General features: G+C 35.4%; 1 protein-coding gene across 1 annotated transcript; it reads left to right on the top strand.

Moving 5' to 3' along the window:
- The first annotated feature begins 7339 nt into the window (after positions 1-7339).
- Positions 7340-11326, top strand: LOC132295792 (serine carboxypeptidase-like 18). Its single transcript, XM_059794072.1, has 6 exons — positions 7340-7439; positions 8139-8216; positions 8361-8507; positions 9890-9966; positions 10122-10244; positions 11168-11326. The coding sequence occupies exons 1-6, from the start codon at positions 7340-7342 to the stop codon at positions 11324-11326; spliced, it is 684 nt and encodes a 227-aa protein (XP_059650055.1).
- The last annotated feature ends 6188 nt before the right edge of the window (positions 11327-17514 follow it).

Below are 17514 nucleotides of genomic sequence, written 5' to 3'. Positions count from 1 at the left end.
TTAAAGCGCATTTGGCAAGACATGGATTTATTCAATGATTATGAATGGAAATCCACTGAATATGCCAATCACTACAAACGGACCGTGGAGGCTCATCGTATTTACAAATTTCTTGCTGGGCTGAACGTGGAATTTGATGAAGTACGAGGACGGATCATTGGCAGGACTCCACTTCCTCCAATTGGTGAAGTGTTTGCTGAGGTTCGAAGAGAAGAGAGCCGCAGACATGTAATGTTGGGGAAGAAGACTACCAGCGCACCTGTTGAAAGTTCTGCCCTTATTGTTGCCGAGACTGTTGCTAATAAAGCAGTCAATTTTCAGCAAAAACCTAAAGAAAAGCCACGGGTTTGGTGCGATTTCTATAACAAACCACGCCATACTCGAGAAAACTGCTGGAAAATCCACGAAAAACCAGTGAATTGGAAGAGTAGCAAGCCTGGTGACAGAAATAGGCGTGCGGTTCCTACTGCCAATGAAGCTGAGACAAGTCCCTTAAGCAAGGAGCAGATGGATTATCTTCTGAAGCTGCTAAAATTTAATTCCTCATCTGGTATTCCTAATGTTTCTCTTGCACAAATAGGTAGTGCACTTAATGCCCTTTCTTGTTGTTTAAATTATACTCCATGGATCATCGATTCTGGAGCCTCTGATCATATAACCAGCCTTTCCAATCTTTTTAGCACTTACTCACCATGTTCTGGTCTTGAAAAAATTAGAATTGCAGATGGTAGTTTCTCACCTATTGCAGGAAAAAGGTTTAATAAAATTATCCGAGAATATAAATCTTAAAAATGTTCTCCATGTCCCTAAACTAGCCTGTAACCTTTTGTCTGTGAGTAAACTAACCAAAGAATCTAATTATCGTGTAATTTTCTGTGATTCTTACTATGAATTTCAGGACCGGAGCTCGGGGAAGAAGATTGGCAGTGCTAAGATAATAGATGGACTTTACTACTTTGATGGGGACTTCTCCAGTAATAAAAAGGCTCAGGGCCTTAGTGGTGTTAGTTCTAACTCTGTTTATGAACAAATAATGTTTTGGCATTTAAGACTAGGACATCCTAACTTTCCATATCTTAAACATTGTTTCCTACTTTATTTAAAGGTTTGGATTATTCATCGTTCTATTGTGAAAGTTGTTACTTATCTAAGAGTCATCGTACTACTTATTTGTCAAAACCTTATACTTCTTCAAAACCATTTTATTTAATACATAGTGATGTTTGGGGACCTTCAAGAGTCACTACTATTTCTAGGAAAAAATGGTTTATTACTTTTATAGATGATCATACCCATTTATATTGGGTTTATTTGATGAATGAAAAGTCTGAGGTTGGAAAAAATTTTAAGGATTTTTACACAATGGTTGAAGCTCAGTTTCAAGCAAAAATTAGCATTTTTCACACCGATAATGGAACCAAGTATTTTAATGAAAATTTGGGGAGTTATTTGAAAGAAAAGGGTATTCATCATCGGTCTACGTGTGTGGAATTGCTGAAAGAAAAAATAAACATTTACTTGAAGTGGCTTGTGCTATAATGTTTTCAATGAATGTTCCAAAATATCTTTGGGGGGAAACTGTTTTAACAGCTTCGTATTTGATTAATATAATGCCTTCACGTGTTTTAAAATATAGCACGCTATTGGAATGTTTCAAAAGAACTTTTCATTATTAAGGATATACTCAGATTTACCTTTAAAGGTTTTTAGCTGCATAACTTTTGTTCATATACCCAATAATACTCAGTCCAAACTTGATGCTAGACCTGAAAAATGTGTTTTCATAGGGTATGCTTCTAATCAAAAAGGATATAAGTATTATAATCCCCAAACAAGAAAATTTTATGTAAGTATGGATGTCTCTTTCTTTGAAAATAAATCCTACTTTCCCAAAAATTCTCTTCAGGGGAGAATGAGGTGATGGAAGAAAATTTTTGGAATTTATCTCCTACTCCTTTACCAAATGTGATTTTGACTCATTCACCTCATCCTACTGTTATTCCCGAAATTCAAAGTCAGGAACAATGTGATAAAACTAATGAAAACAATGAAGAGAATCCTAGTCATATAGTGCCAAACATCATTGTATCTGAAACAGGGGAAGAATCACTACAACCGGGCACAAAAGTTCCCAATACTAAGCCTCTGGTTTATACTCGGAGAATACTCCATCAAAAGAGTCAAACTCAGCCTATTCCTATTAGAATTGATCAATCTCAATCTCCGGGAACTGGACTTCCAAATATCATAGGTAATTCTGATCCTAACTCATCTTCAGTTCCTATTGCTTCTCCTACTCAAGAACCATCAGATCTTGATATTCCTATAGCTATTAGGAAAGGTATTCGAATCAAATATCCAAATCCAAAATATCCCATTGCCAAATACCTTTCTTATGAAAACTCTCTCATACTCATAGGGCTTTTACCTCAAAAATCTCACACTTGTTTGTCCCGAGAAACATTCAGGAAGCTCTTGATGATCCGAATTAGAAGTTAGCAGTGATGGAAGAGATGACTGCTCTTAGAAGAAGTGGTACTTGGGAGATAATTGATTTACCTAAGAAGAAAATAACAGTAGGCTGCAAGTGGGCCTGTACGGTGAAATATAAAGCTAATGGTAGCATAGAGAGGTACAAGGCAAAACTAGTAGCAAAAGGGTTCACCCAGATCTATGGAATTGATTATCAAGAAACTTTTGCTCCTGTAGCCAAGATAAACTCAATCAGAATTTTGTTATCTTTGGCTGTGAATTTTAGTTGGCCATTACACCAGTTAGAAGTAAAAAATGCATTTTTAAATGGAGATCTTGAGAAGGAAGTCTTTATGAATCTACCACCTGGGTTTGAGGGAAAATTGGGACCTAATAAAGTCTGTAGATTGAAAAAATCTTTACATGGTCTCAAACAATCCCCTAGAGCTTGGTTTGAGAGATTTAGGAGAGCTGTGAAGAATTGTGGCTACTGTCAGAGCTAAGCTGACCATACCATGTTCTACAAACACAGTAGAGAAGGTAAGGTTGCAGTGTTAATTGTCTGTGGATGATATAGTCTTGACAGGTAATGACAATGAAGAATTGGAGAGACTGAAAAAGAGACTTGCAGCTGATTTTGAAATCAAGGATTTGGGTGCATTAAAATACTTTCTTGGAATGGAGTTTGCTAGATTCAAAGAAGGTATATTTGTGAATCAACGTAAATATGTTCTTGATTTACTTAGTGAGACAGGTCTGCTAGGATGTAAACCAGCCGAGACACCCATTGAGCCCAACCTTAATTGTCTTTGTGGATGATATAGTCTTGACAGGTAATGACAATGAAGAATTAGAGAGACTGAAAAAGAAACTTGCAGCTGACTTTGAAATCAAGGATTTGGGTACATTAAAATACTTTCTTGGAATGGAGTTTGCTAGATCCAAAGAAGGTATATTTGTGAATCAACGTAAATATGTTCTTGATTTACTTAGTGAGACAGGTCTGCTAGGATGTAAACCAGCCGAGATACCCATTGAGCCCAACCTTAATTGTCTATGTGAATGATATAGTCTTGACAGGTAATGACAATAAAGAATTGGAGAGACTGAAAAAGAGACTTGCAGCTGACTTTGAGATTAAGGATTTGGGTGCATTAAAATACTTTCTTGGAATGGAGTTTGCTAGATCCAAAGAAGGTATATTTGTGAATCAACGTAAATATGTTCTTGATTTACTTAGTGAAACAGGTTTGCTAGGATGTAAACCAGCCGAGACACCCATTAAGCCCAACCTTAAGCTGCAGCACTCTAAAGATGAAGAAGTTCTTAATAGAGAGCAGTATCAAAGACTTGTTGGAAGACTGATCTACTTGTCATATACACGTCCAGATATAGCTTTTGCAGTCAGCATGGTTAACCAATTCATGTATTCATCTGGACGAGAACACTTTGATGCAGTCTACAGAATTCTTAGATACCTAAAGGGGACCCCTGGAAGAGGTCTATTGTTAAAAAACCGTGGGCATTTGCAAGATGAAGCCTATACTGATGCAGATTGGGCTGGGTGTGCTATTGATAGACGGTCAACTTCTGGCTACTGCACCTTTGTTGGAGGTAATCTTGTCACCTGGCGAAGTGAAAAATAGAATGTAGTAGCGAGAAGCAGCGCAGAAGCCGAGTTTAGATCAGTTGCTCATGGAATTTGTGAGGTGTTATGGATTAAGAAACTATTGGATGAATTAAAGGTCTCTAATCCATTGCCTATGAAATTGTACTATGACAATAAAGTTACTATTTAGATCGCTCACAATCTAGTGTTTCATGACAAAACAAAGCACGTGGAGGTAGACAAACACTTCATTAAGGAAAAGCTCGAAAATGGATTAATCTATATGCCATACATTCCTACTACCGAACAAGTTACAGATGTGCTTACAAAGGGACTTCCTATAAGACAGTTCGACTGACTAATTGGCAAGCTAGCTATGGAGGATATCTTCAAACCAGCTTGAGGGGGAATATTGAAAAGGAAAGATTTGGTAGTAATACTACCAAATATTATTAACTGTAAATATAATATTTGGAGAATATTTTATGTAAATAGAATATTGGTCAAATACTGTAAAATAGGAAATTATTAATTACGCCAGCTAGGTATGTACATGTATTCTCTCTTATAAAAAGAAGCTGTGTAAACTCGTGAATTGTGTGCTAATATAGAGAAAAAGATTTTTCTATTTTTCTTTCCTTTATAGTTTATAGTAAGCTTCATTGAAAAAAGGAAAGAATGTACAAGGATCCCCATCCAAGGGGAGAAACAACGATACATAGCGAAAAGAAAACAGTATAAATTCACAACCAACCTAGGCAATAGCATGAACAAACCTCCACAATCAACCTAAGCATCAGCAGGAACAAACTGCTCTAAATAACAACCATAAGCCATGAACAACATGCTCAGAAGAGCAACCATAAGGCAAACTGACAACATTCACAAACAATATTTTGCTACCAAACACACCGTAGTACTAGATGTGTTGTGTTTTTTTTTTTTTTTTTTTTTTTTTTTTTAAGTAAAAGAACTAGATGTGTTGTTGATGGATTCCATGTTTCACTTTGTAATTTAAGCTACCCAACTACTACTACTGTGTAAATGCATATATCTACTGTATTGCTCATGCGGACAAACAATATTTTGCCACCAAACAGTCCACGGTTGTTGTGGGTGACAATGCATATATCTACTGTATTGTTCTATTTTTGATATCTAAAATCAAACTAATCCCACCAATTCTACAATATTGTAGCTAAAACGAACCACTGAAACCTAACAGAATTGAATTATAGATTATTCGTTTTATTCTAAGATTTTGGATATATAAATACACACCAATAATATGAAAAATCAAAATTTTGCTTTAATTAAAGGAAATATGAATAGAATTTCTTATAAGATGCACAGTTCTTTAATTATTTGCAAAAGACGCAACTCAAACACAAGTGAAAGTGTGATACGACACCGATTGGTATATATGACACCAAGGGTGAGGTCTTAATTTACATCATAGAGTCCTAAGTGACTAGCAGGGGGGCTAATTCGTCGTTAATTTATAATGCTCTCTTCATTTCATAATTAGTATATGCTTTTCATTTTGAGATATATGTTCCATAATAGGTATTGTACATCCACTGTTTTCTTTTTACATGTTTAAATTACATCATCTTCAAATTGTCCGTACGTTTTGAAAATTTGTTTAAATCTATCATAAAGAAATTAATGTTTAAACTTTATCGGGTTAATTTTGTACTTATTTTTAAAGAATAATAATGCACTAAATGCATGTTTTCTTAAAATGCTACTATCTTAACAAGCGATAATTTTAATTCGAGAGAATAATCAAATGTCCGGCAGCAGTTCATGTGATTCAACTCTTATAAATTTTAGAAATCATGGTGAAACAGTGAAAAAAATAATGCAAGGATATCATCTAGCTTCAAGATGATCTTTATCAAATAATCAAAAATCAAACAATGAAATGTAACCCTACATTCCAAAAAACATAGGTTGACTATATTCAATAGAGTGGCCCTCATACGTACGTACCCTATAACAAGTTTAATAACTGAGCCATAAGACTTGGCGACTCAGTCCATATTCCTCTTATAAATATATGTAAACTTTCTGCTAAACTCAGGTCAGTGTTTGGCTCACAAAGTGGTCTGAGATCGCTATCCAATGAATGGCTGACCTAGAACGCGGGCGTGCCAGAATCCTGATGGACTCGAATATTTCTTGCCAAACTATTCCTATTGGGTCGAGTCACCGACCTAAGGTGATTCAGGCGAGAGTTGGAGAGTAGGAATGACCCTCTCCTTAAGGTTGCTATTGCCTTTAAGAAAGGACTTTAAACATTTAAGATGAGTATCAATTAAAAGCAACTTAAACTGAACAATAAATATACCTGAATCTGCAAACCTTTCTTCATTGAACTTGACTGATTACAATGATGAATGAATTACAAACTCTTGATTGAAATGGAAACTAAAGTATTGAATGCTGAAAGATAACTAAGTACTAAACTGATAGTGCTAAGCTGAACTTGCTGGAATAAAAAAACTAAGTAATAAACTGAACTTGATGAAATAAAAGCTAAGTGCTAAGTGATATGAATGCTAAAGGTTGAACTTCAGAAATGGTCTTAGACCCTTTCCTTGTGAAGCTTGAGTGGGTATTTATAGAGGTTTCCACCTGGTGTTGTCCCTCTCAACCGTTTCTCTAAAAATTGATTAGTTGTAAACTGAAAGTGACCCTTCCTAACCACCTTGCTGAGCTGGTCAGGTTGACTGACTTGCACATCTATCTATAGGCAAATTAAAGTATGTCTGACATAGTATTTTAACTAAGTGGTGCCTTGTCTTTCATGCTTGATGATTTTGGTTTTCAAGCCATTTTCAGCTCTCTGCACCTGTCATGTCTGGCTTGATTTGTACATTAGCCTGGAGGCATCTGATTACTGACAATTCTGACTCTCCTCGTCAGATGTAGGTGAGAACCTTCCAATTGTAGTTCTGAACTTCTGATATTGTCAAGTTGTCCTTTTCTATTTCAAGCTCTTTTCACGTTTCCAAACCTGACTTGTTGGGTTTTCAAATCATTGGGATTCCAGCCGATCTTCATTTGAATTACCCCAAAGATTCTTGAAGTGATTATGACCCGAGACCCCTAATCATAACCATATTTGGTCATGAGTCTTGATCATGGCCATAGTGACTAAAAATCTTGGTTAAGATTCATGATCATGACCATTATGACCGAGAGTCTTATAATCATTGTGACCGAGAGGAATAACGGTCCAGACTCTTGATCATGGCTGGTTATGAGTCTCTGGAGAGACTTTGGATCGCGACCATTATGACTGAGAGTCTCATGACCATGACCGTTGTGAATGAGAAAGTTGTGACTGAGAGTACTTTGGCCTAAACTCATGACCATTGTGACTGAGAGAAATATGGCCTAAGACTCATTATCATAGTGACTGAGACTTTCATGACCATACTGACTGGGAAGATTTTGGCCTAAGACTCATGATCATAGTGACTGAGACTCTCATGACCATAGTGACTGAGAAGATTTTGGCCTAAAACTCATGATCATAGTGACTGAGACTCTCATGACCATAGTGACTGAGAAGATAGTGACTGAGAAGAGTGACTGAGACTTTCATGACCATACTGACTGGGAAGATTTTGGCCTAAGACTCATGATCATAGTGACTGAGACTCTCATGACCATAGTGACTGAGAAGATAGTGACTGAGAAGATTTTGGCCTAAACTCATGATCATGACCATTGAGACTGAGAGTCCCAATTGTGACCGGTTATAAGCTCAAAACCTCATCTTAGCTTTAATGGCCTAAAAATTCCACTCTTCTTCCTTCTCAGCCTTAAATCGAGTCACTATGACTAGAAATTAATCTTTCGCTCTGATGATCGGACCTTGTAATTTCTGACCACGTGGCATGATTGCCTCGAATTATATTTTAGGTGTTAACAGTCAGCATCACCAATACAAGCATTTGGCCAACATTGCCTCAAAAAATTTCTTTCATTCCAAATATAACATGTATTCGACAATCACATGTTTACTTCTCTTATTGGTTCTCAGTGGTACCGCTATTTCAAAGTCCCACATCAAGACTCTACCGGGCTAGACAGGCAATCTGCCTTTCAAGCTTGAAACAGGGTGAGTTTTAGATTAATATTTCACATAAGTTATTTAACATTTTTATATATGTATCATATTTTCATATGTGCATATAGATTATATGGTTATAAGGTATCCAAAGATGCAATTAATATTAAAATGATGGTGTATTATATTTTGTATGTAGATATGTTAGCGTGGGAGAGTTGGATGATGTGCAGCTATTTTACTACTTCATTGAGTCGGAGGGCAATCCAAAGGAGGACCCTCTTATGCTTTGGCTTACTGGAGGACCTGCTTGTTCTAGTTTTAGTGGCCTTTATGAAATAGGTATTTTCTCATCCTTTCCGTCAGTTTAGGAGAGTACACACACACACACACATTCTTCTGCATGTCTTTTCTACCAACAAAAATTGAAGAAAAAAGCTTGCGGAAGGAGAGGTAAAATATATAAATTAGTATGTGGAAAAAGGAAGAAAAAGAAAATGGTTGAAGGAAAACTGGCAAGTCAGAAACAAATATCTGGAATTATGATACATTTATGAACACGTATATACAAAATAAATTAAATCTGAAAAGTACTTTTGAAATTTTTATAATTATGAAGTAACATTTGATTTTGCAAGTCATGAGCACTCATAATCAATAATTGAAAGACAATTATGGTTATTTTCAACATAAATCCATTTCAAATAGAGACATTTTTTAGTTGAAGATCGTTTCATGAACTTTTCCCAATATTATGTACAAGTTACATCTGTAGGTAAATAGCATACCTTGCCGAACATTAACTCGAGGCATGGTCTCATTATAAAGACTCAATGAGATAATTCAGTTGGAGTTGAGACCGTCACATCGAGCCTGATGTCGGAGTCAGAGCCTAGTCCTAAAGAACAAGAATGAAAGTTATTAATGGTCTGGGATCATATGGTCCTGGCCAATCAAAAGTTGTCAAGCAACCAAGAGACAAAACAAGAGTACTTGAAGCATGTTCAACTGAATAAAGTTTAAATGATGTATATATGTATATATATTTTTTATACTACACTCATCAACAGACATCGATCACTTCTAAAAGTCCTATCAAGAGAAAAACACGTTAGTCAGAAATGAACAAAACAACCAGATAAACTAGAATCAACCATCACATTTGAAACAACAATTTAGTGAAAGATACAATCACAAACTAAAATCACACATCATATTTGAAACAAAGATTTAACGTGATTTAACTTACAATTTAGGTTCATGCTGGCGAACACGACGAAAAGATCTCACTATGCAAAGAAGAAAAAGAAATATACATGTTCACTCAAATCCTAGTTCCCAATACACTATTTCTGTCTCTCTCAATTTGGTTATTTTCACACTGTTCAATCTTAAACAATACATGAGGAAAAAAATATCTTAAAATATTTGAACACTAACGTCCTTAAATATACCGGTTTAGAATAGAGACTAGAAATCAGGTGAAAACCCATTCAAGAGAGAAAATGGGTCAAATATTTTGCCATGACTCATGTAAAAAAAAAATGGGTTGCAACCCGACCAGGTCCAAAACTCAACATATAGCATTATTATAAAAAAAAACGTGTTTCCTTGTAGTGTTCAACACATTATATTTATCCTTTTTAGAAACAATATCATATCGAAAGAAGGAACTCATAATTGTATTTAGCCTAATTGATATATAACTATATGCTTTTGTGTAGGTCCATTAATTTTTAACACACAAGATTTCAATGGAAATTTACCCAGGCTTACATTGAAACCATACTCATGGACAAAGGTGAATCATTTCAACCCCCATTGCTTTTACTTTCATCAATTTTTTTTATTATTTTATTTTATAAGTGTTTTACTCTCATCCATACTATTTGGTCAGTTAATTGTGAGACTTCTCTAGAGTATTTTTATCATAAATTGGTATGTATAAACTTTCAGGTGGCCAGCATAATATTTTTAGATGCACCATTTGGCACTGGATTTTCCTATGCCAACAACTCGAAAAGTTATGTCATGGATGATAAAATTTTCACAGCACAAACCTATGAATTTTTGAGAAAGGTAAGCCTTGTAAATTCTTGGAAGATTCAGGAGAGAGGCTTGAGCCTGTGATGATGCGATATTCATATCAGAACATCATTAAAAACTAATATTTAAGAATGCAATACCTCATAGAAAACACTTTAGGACCAAAATCCAATGAACCACGGGGATTGATTAGGGTGGACCCCACCAGAAGTGATGGTCCCACCCCCTCTGTCAAGGGGAAAGTTCGGATTACGGTCCATAAGACATTGCTCATATAATATTTATTTTTATTTTTATAAAAAAAAAAGTAGTAATTTTTTTGAGTTGTATTGATGCAGTGGCTTAAGAAACATTCAAAGTTTACGTCAAATGACTTTTATGTCGGTGGTGATTCAGATTCCAGCATCGTTGTCCCAATCATTGTCAAAGAAATAGATAAAGGTAACATATGCTATATAAAATTAAGTAATTCACTAAGTTCATTTCATTATATTGTGAAGATAATAGAGTACAATATATATATTTTTTGTAATTTTACAACCAGGATTTTGATAGTTTAACGAATACCTTCTCATTTACTCTCTTTCAATCCCCCAAAGAAGCAGTACTACATATATTTTAGTGCAACCAAGACCTTCTCAGGAACTTTGACTTGTGCAACACAATTTATTTTCTTCTTCTTCTTCTTCTTTTATTTCTTTGTACTGCATGTAACACAGTTTCTGCTATTTAACCCTTCATCAATTTAATTTCTTTTGTTTTATTTTGTTTTGTTTTCATTTCCTTGTTGCAAGCGGAAATGAAGTTGGACAAAAGCCGATAATCAAGCTAAAAGTAAACAATCAAATTATTTGAAGAAAAAAAAAAAAAAGAAAAAAAGGAGAAAGACACACATATTTAAGTTGCTCTAATTCACAAATGCCTTATAATTTTGTAATTTGTGGTTGAATTTAAAGTTCTTCGAATTGACTCAAGGGTACGTGCTTGGAAACCCTGTAACGAGTCAACATGATGATGCAAATTCCATAGTCGAATTTGCTCATCATGTGGCACTTATATCAGACCAACTCTATAAGGTAAATTACCCTCCTTTCTTCTACATAGAAGCACTATAATTAAGTCCAGATCTTATTGATACTTTTAAACTTCTATTAAAAATGATTTTAGGCCTATAAACTTGAAATGAAGAAATATAGAATAAACTTTTTCTCTGTATTAGTACACTATTTACAAGTTTACACGGGTTCTCTTTATAAGAGAGAATACACGCACATAACTAGCTGGCCTAATTAATAATTTCATAATTTACAGTATTTGACCAATATTCTATTTACAGCAAATATCCTCCAAATATTATATTTACAGCTAATGATATTTGGTAGTATTACTACCGAATCTTTCCTTTTCAACACTCCCCCTCAAGCTGGTTTGAAGATATCCTCCATAGCCAGCTTGCCAATTAGTCTGTCGAACTGTCTTGTAGGAAGTCCCTTTGTAAGCACATCTGCAACTTGCTCGATAGTAGGAATGTACAGCATACAGATCAATCCTTTTTCAAGTTTTTCCTTGATAAAGAATTTGTCTGCCTCCACGTGCTTTGTTCTGTCATGAAGCACTGGATTGTGAGTGATTGAAATAGCTGCTTTATTGTCCCAGTACAATTTCATAGGCAACGGATTAGAAACCTTTAATTCATCCAATAGTCTCTTAATCCATAACACCTCACAAATTCCATGAGCAACTGATCTAAACTCGGCCTCAGTGTTGCTTCTTGCTACTACATTCTATTTTTTACTCCGCCAGGTGACAAGGTTACCTCCAACAAAGGTGCAGTAACCATAAGTTGACTGTCTATCAATAGCACTCCCAGCCCAATCCGCATCAATATAGGCTTCAACTTGCAAATGCCCACAGTTTTTTAATAGTAGACCTCTTCCAGGGGTCCCCTTTAGGTATCTTAGAATTCTGTAGACTGCATCAAAGTGTTCTCGTCCAGGTGAATGCATGAACTGGCTAACCATGCTGACTGCAAAAGCTATATCTGGACGTGTATGCGACAAGTAGATCAGTCTTCCAACAACTCTTTGATACTATTCTCTGTTCATAACTTCTTCATCTTTAGAAGGCTGCAGCTTAAGGTTGGACTCAATGGGTGTCTCGATTGGTTTACATCCTAGCAGACCTGTCTCACTAAGTAAATCTAGAACATATTTACGTTGATTCACAAATATACCTTCATTAGATCTAGCAAACTCCATTCCTAGAAAATATTTTAATGCACCCAAATCCTTGATCTCAAAGTTAGCTACAAATCTCTTTTTCAGTTTCTCCAATTCTTCATTGTCATTATCTGTCAAGACTATATCATCCACATAGACAATTAACACTGCAACATTGCCTTCTTTACTGTGTTTGTAGAACATAGTATGGTCAGCTTGGCTTTGACAGTAGCCACAATTTTTCACAGCTCTCCTAAATCTCTCAAACCAAGCTCTAGGGGACTGTTTGAGACCATATAAAGATTTTTTTCAGTCTACAGACTTTATTAAGTCCCAATTTTCCCTCAAACCCAGGTGGTAGATTTATAAATACCTCCTCCTCAAAATCTCCATTTAAAAAGGCATTTTTTACATCTAACTGGTGTAATGGCCAGCTGAAATTCACAACCAAAGATAACAAAATTTTGATTGAGTTTATCTTAGCTACAGGAGCAAAAGTTTCCTGATAATCAATTTCGTAGGTCTGGGTGAACCCTTTTGCTACTTGTCTTGCCTTGTACCTCTCTATGCTACCATCAGCTTTACATTTCACAGTAAAGACCCACTTGCAGCCTACTGTTCTTTTCTTTTTAGGTAAATCAACTATCTCCCAAGTACCACTTCTTCTAAGAGCATTCATCTCTTCCATCACTACTACCTCATATCTATAATATCTCTAGTTCGTTGTTTTTTCTCTATTATTATTTTGGGTGTAGTAATTGTAGAGAATTCGTTGACTTGTCAAAGTTGAACGAATTTTTGCACCTACAGGTTTGATTTGGGATTACTCGTGGTTCAATTGTGTTCAATTGAGATCGTCATGGGTGAAGATGATAGTGGTAAAAATGGTGAGGGCGGTGGTGATGTGTGTGTGTATGTATATATGTAGGGTTTCAAATTTAGGTTTAAGCGTAAATGTATTTATATGTATATGTATATATATACGAATTGGGTTTGATTTGGGATTCCTCGTGGTGGGGGTGGCAGCAAACTTAGACCTTGGCCTCCGCGATGGTAATAGAAATGCTTAATGGCGGCGACGCTGGTGGTGGTGTCGTCGCAACCTATTTATGATTTTAAATTCTTCAGATTCTTCTCACACTTAGGACGGGAAGCCGTGGTGGTGCTGGGGTTTTTTTTTTTTTTGTATGGTTATGGTGGTAGTGTTTGGGGTATTTCTATTTTATTTTTCTATTGAGGTGGTGTTTAGTTGTGGTGGTGTTTGAGGTTTTTTTTTTTTTTTTCTTCTTCTATTATGGTGGTGTTTGAGGGTTTTTTTTTTTTTCTTCTTCTTTCTATTGTGGTGGTGGTGGCGGTGGCGATGGTTGTGATGGTGTATAAGGTTGTTTTCATTTTTTCTTTCTATTGTGATGGTGGTAGTGGTGGTGGTAGTGGTAGTGGTGGCGGTGGCGGTGGTTGTCAAGGTTTGGTGGTGGTTATGGTGGTACTTGGGGATGACAAAGAGAGAGGGATTACACAAGGGGAGACACATACAAAGAGAAATTGGTGAGGGGTAGTTTAGCCATTTAACATGCCTGATATTTTGTGAATTAATCGAATAAAATATTAAGGGGCAAATATGTCATTTGAAACCTTAGGTGTCATTGCCCAAAATCGTGTTGACTAGCTGAGTAGAATTGACCAAAACCTCAAAGGGTATCAATGTAATTAATCTTAGATTTAACAACGGATAATACTTCGGTCCTCACTAGTGAAGATTTACACTATCTTCGCCGTTTATGTGATCCAATGAAAAGAAAACACGACCTCTTTTATTAAAGAGGTCAAAAAAATAAAATAAATCAGATCCTACCCGAATTTTTTTTTTAGTGTTCAACGTCGCTCTTTGGTTTTCTATCTTTCCGGCACCGCTTCAGCCTTCTCTCTCCACTATCTTCTTCCTCTCAAGCTTCTAGTACATCATCATTCAATTTGATAAGAATATTTGAAGGAGATATGATCCATTTTTTTTTTTTTTTTTTTTTGTTTCACACATCATCATTCATTTTTTCACTGAATAAAAAATCAGCATTTAAATAACCAAAACAAAAAGGAAAAAAGAGAGAGAGAAACAGTTACGAGGCTTAAAAGCGGCAAGCTGATCCTTGGCCTCTATGATCAGCTTCTTACAAATTCCATTGATTATTTTTCCCTGAATAAAAAAACAGCATTTAAAAAACCGAAAAAAAAAAAAAAAAAAAAAAAAAAAACTAAGGGACATAATCTCACAGAAAATCATGTTTTTGAATTTTGTGTTAATATGTACACAAATCTTTAAATCTAATACATAACTTTCATGAAAAGCCCTCTTGTAGAAAAAATAAAATAAAAAAATAAAAAAAAACCCTAAATGTATGAAGAAAAAAATATTTATCGATCCATACCTACTTCAAATATTCTTGCCAATTAAATGATGATGTCTAGGACTAGAAACTTGAGAAGAGAAAAAGATGGTGGAGAGAGAGGGCGGAAGACGGTGCAGGAAAGAGGGAGGACCAGAGAACGACGTTGAACCACCTTGAAAAAAATAAAAAATAAATTATTGAATACACTTTACCCAATCTCATTCGGCTATAATCGAGTTTATTTTATTTTATTTTTCTGATCTCTTTAATAAAAGAGGTCATGTTTTGTTTTAATTGAACCACATAAGCGGTGAAAATAGTGTAAATCTTCACTAGTGAAAATCTAAGTATTGTACTTTAACAACAAGTAAGGAGAAAAAGAACAAAGAAATAAAGAAAGTAAAAGATTTAACAATGGATATTTATGTGTTTGTGTATTTTTTAATTATTATTATTATTTTTAATGAATTTTTGAATGGAAGGTTGCAAGGCTCCGTTTAGATACAAAATTGCATGTATCAAATGTGGCCATTGGGGGTATTTTTGTCAACTTTTTCAGACTTCTGTATATCACTGACAATAAAGCAAAACTTATATGACTGTGACTAAGACAAACCTACAAGGTATCATTATAATTAACTCTTAAATCATTAACTGTTTTGTAAACACTCTCAAATGATCTCATCACTTCAAACCAAGGATCAAATACCAAAACTACCTCCCGAAGAAAAGAAACTAGCAAAGCTAACATCCACAGATCAAAAGATTAAAAAACATCCAACTATCATCAGAGACCAAAACAACACGTATATATACATCTACACATACTTGTGTATCCACATATATATACATCATCAAATTCAGCCTAATCACCGTCCAAATCCACATGCATTTTAGAGTCTCAATTAAAGGGCAAGAGGATAAAAAATAAACAAAAGAATCAAATAAAAACCTCCAAAATTGAATATGGTATTTTTGGAGAGAAGTACTGCAATGGAAAAAGAAGACCCAAATTAACGGAGCTGCCATTGATGAGTGATCCGTTTTGTTGCGTCTGTCATAATGTCATTGCCTTCTTCTAGTTTTTGTTGAGTCCTCTTGGGCTGTGTTGGCTTAGGCCTTGTTTTTGTTTTGGTTGGATTTTTTTTAAAAAAAAAATAATAATAATACAATTTATAGTAAAGTGCATTAAACCCGTCCACAATTTATAGTATGTGCAAGAAACCCCCCTGAATTATAAAAGTTGCAAAAAAATCCCTGAATTATTAGAGTATGTGCAAGAAACCCCCCTGAATTATAAAAGTTGCAAAAACCCCCCTGAACTATTGGGGTATGTACAAAAAACCCCCCTGAACTATATATTTTTTTGCAGTTTACCCCATCCACGCGAATTGATTGACTGAAAGGGACAATGAAGCAGAGGAATTTGCTGCTGGGATCGGTGGGTCTCCTGTCATAGCTCCATCATAGCCGTTGCACCACCCGCCATTCAGCTCACCTTGCTCGCCAGTCCATTCCACTGTCCATTCCAATCTCGCCGGCCCATTCTGCCATCTCCATAGCCAAGCACACCGCCGTCCGTGTTTCAAGCACACAGCCGTCCACAGTTCACCGCCGAGCCCCACAGTTCATAGCCGAGTCAACCGAGCTCTCATCACAGCCGAGTCTTTCGCGCACAAGCCACCATCATCCGAGACCGAGCCATCCCGCCAACCTCGGATTTTCTCTTCTCTCTCTCTCCAACTCTCAGTTTTGGGTTGTATTGGGTGAAAAGCATCTTTTGGCAAAAAAAAAAGTGTATAAGTTAAAACGACGCAGTGTGTTAAAAGGATAAATTGGTTATTCAAAATTTTCGGTGCCGGAAGCTGATGTCATGGGGGTAAATTGCAACAAAATCATAGTTCAGGAGGGTTTTTTGTAGTTCAAGGGGGTTTCTTGCAAATGACCAATAGTTCAAGGGGGTAAATTGCAACAAAATCATAGTTCAGGAGAGTTTTTTTGTAGTTTAGGGGGGTTTCTTGCAAATGACTAATAGTTTAAGGAGGTTTAATGCACTTTATCCTACAATTTATTTACCAAAAATAAATAAAAAATTCAAACCAGGCATTCAAAACAAATCTTCAAACCAACCACTCCAACAAATCTTCAAACCAACCACTCCAAAGTCCAAACCCACCTCAAAGCCAACAGGTCTATAAATTCAATTATGTTACAGACCAAAAAGTGACAGGTTCTGCATAATTGTGGGAATTAGATCATTATTATTTTTAGTATGATCAGTACCACATGGGTTTATATACCAACATAAACCATGGTACTTGAATCAATTACAACGCATGTTGAATTTTCTTTCTATATGGTATATTATAGTGATTGGTTGAAATTGGTTTTCAAATGAACCAGTTTGATGTTAATTAATAGTAACTGGTGGATTGATTATTTGTTAAACATATGTGTGAGACTTATCTTAGTGTAAAATTCAGAGTTATCAATATATGCTCTTTATAATAGATAATTTTTATCTATTCATTAGTGACCAAAAATATTTTCTTCACTAACAATGTGACATAATGATATGATGACTTATATTCATTTTTTAATTTAAAAAATAAAAAATATTTCATTTTTTTCACTCTTATACTTAATATTCAAAATGAACAATGTGTCACTAAAAGATAGTTAGTTCACTTGCTACACTTA

Source organism: Cornus florida, unplaced genomic scaffold (genome assembly GCF_030987335.1).
Source record: "Cornus florida cultivar Cherokee Brave unplaced genomic scaffold, ASM3098733v1 CherokeeBrave_3.0.0_Hap2_Chr02, whole genome shotgun sequence".
Taxonomy (NCBI): Eukaryota; Viridiplantae; Streptophyta; class Magnoliopsida; order Cornales; family Cornaceae; genus Cornus; species Cornus florida.
This window is presented reverse-complemented; position numbering and strand designations above follow the sequence as displayed.

Bases quoted from the DNA above. Each gene is read 5' to 3' on its own strand.
- LOC132295792 (XM_059794072.1), top strand. From the start codon at position 7,340: ATGGCTGGTTATGAGTCTCTGGAGAGACTTTGGATCGCGACCATTATG. The intron at 9,967-10,121 runs GTGAATCATTTC...ATAAACTTTCAG, and splicing joins AACCATACTCATGGACAAAG to GTGGCCAGCATAATATTTTT. The intron at 10,245-11,167 runs GTAAGCCTTGTA...TTGAATTTAAAG, and splicing joins CCTATGAATTTTTGAGAAAG to TTCTTCGAATTGACTCAAGG.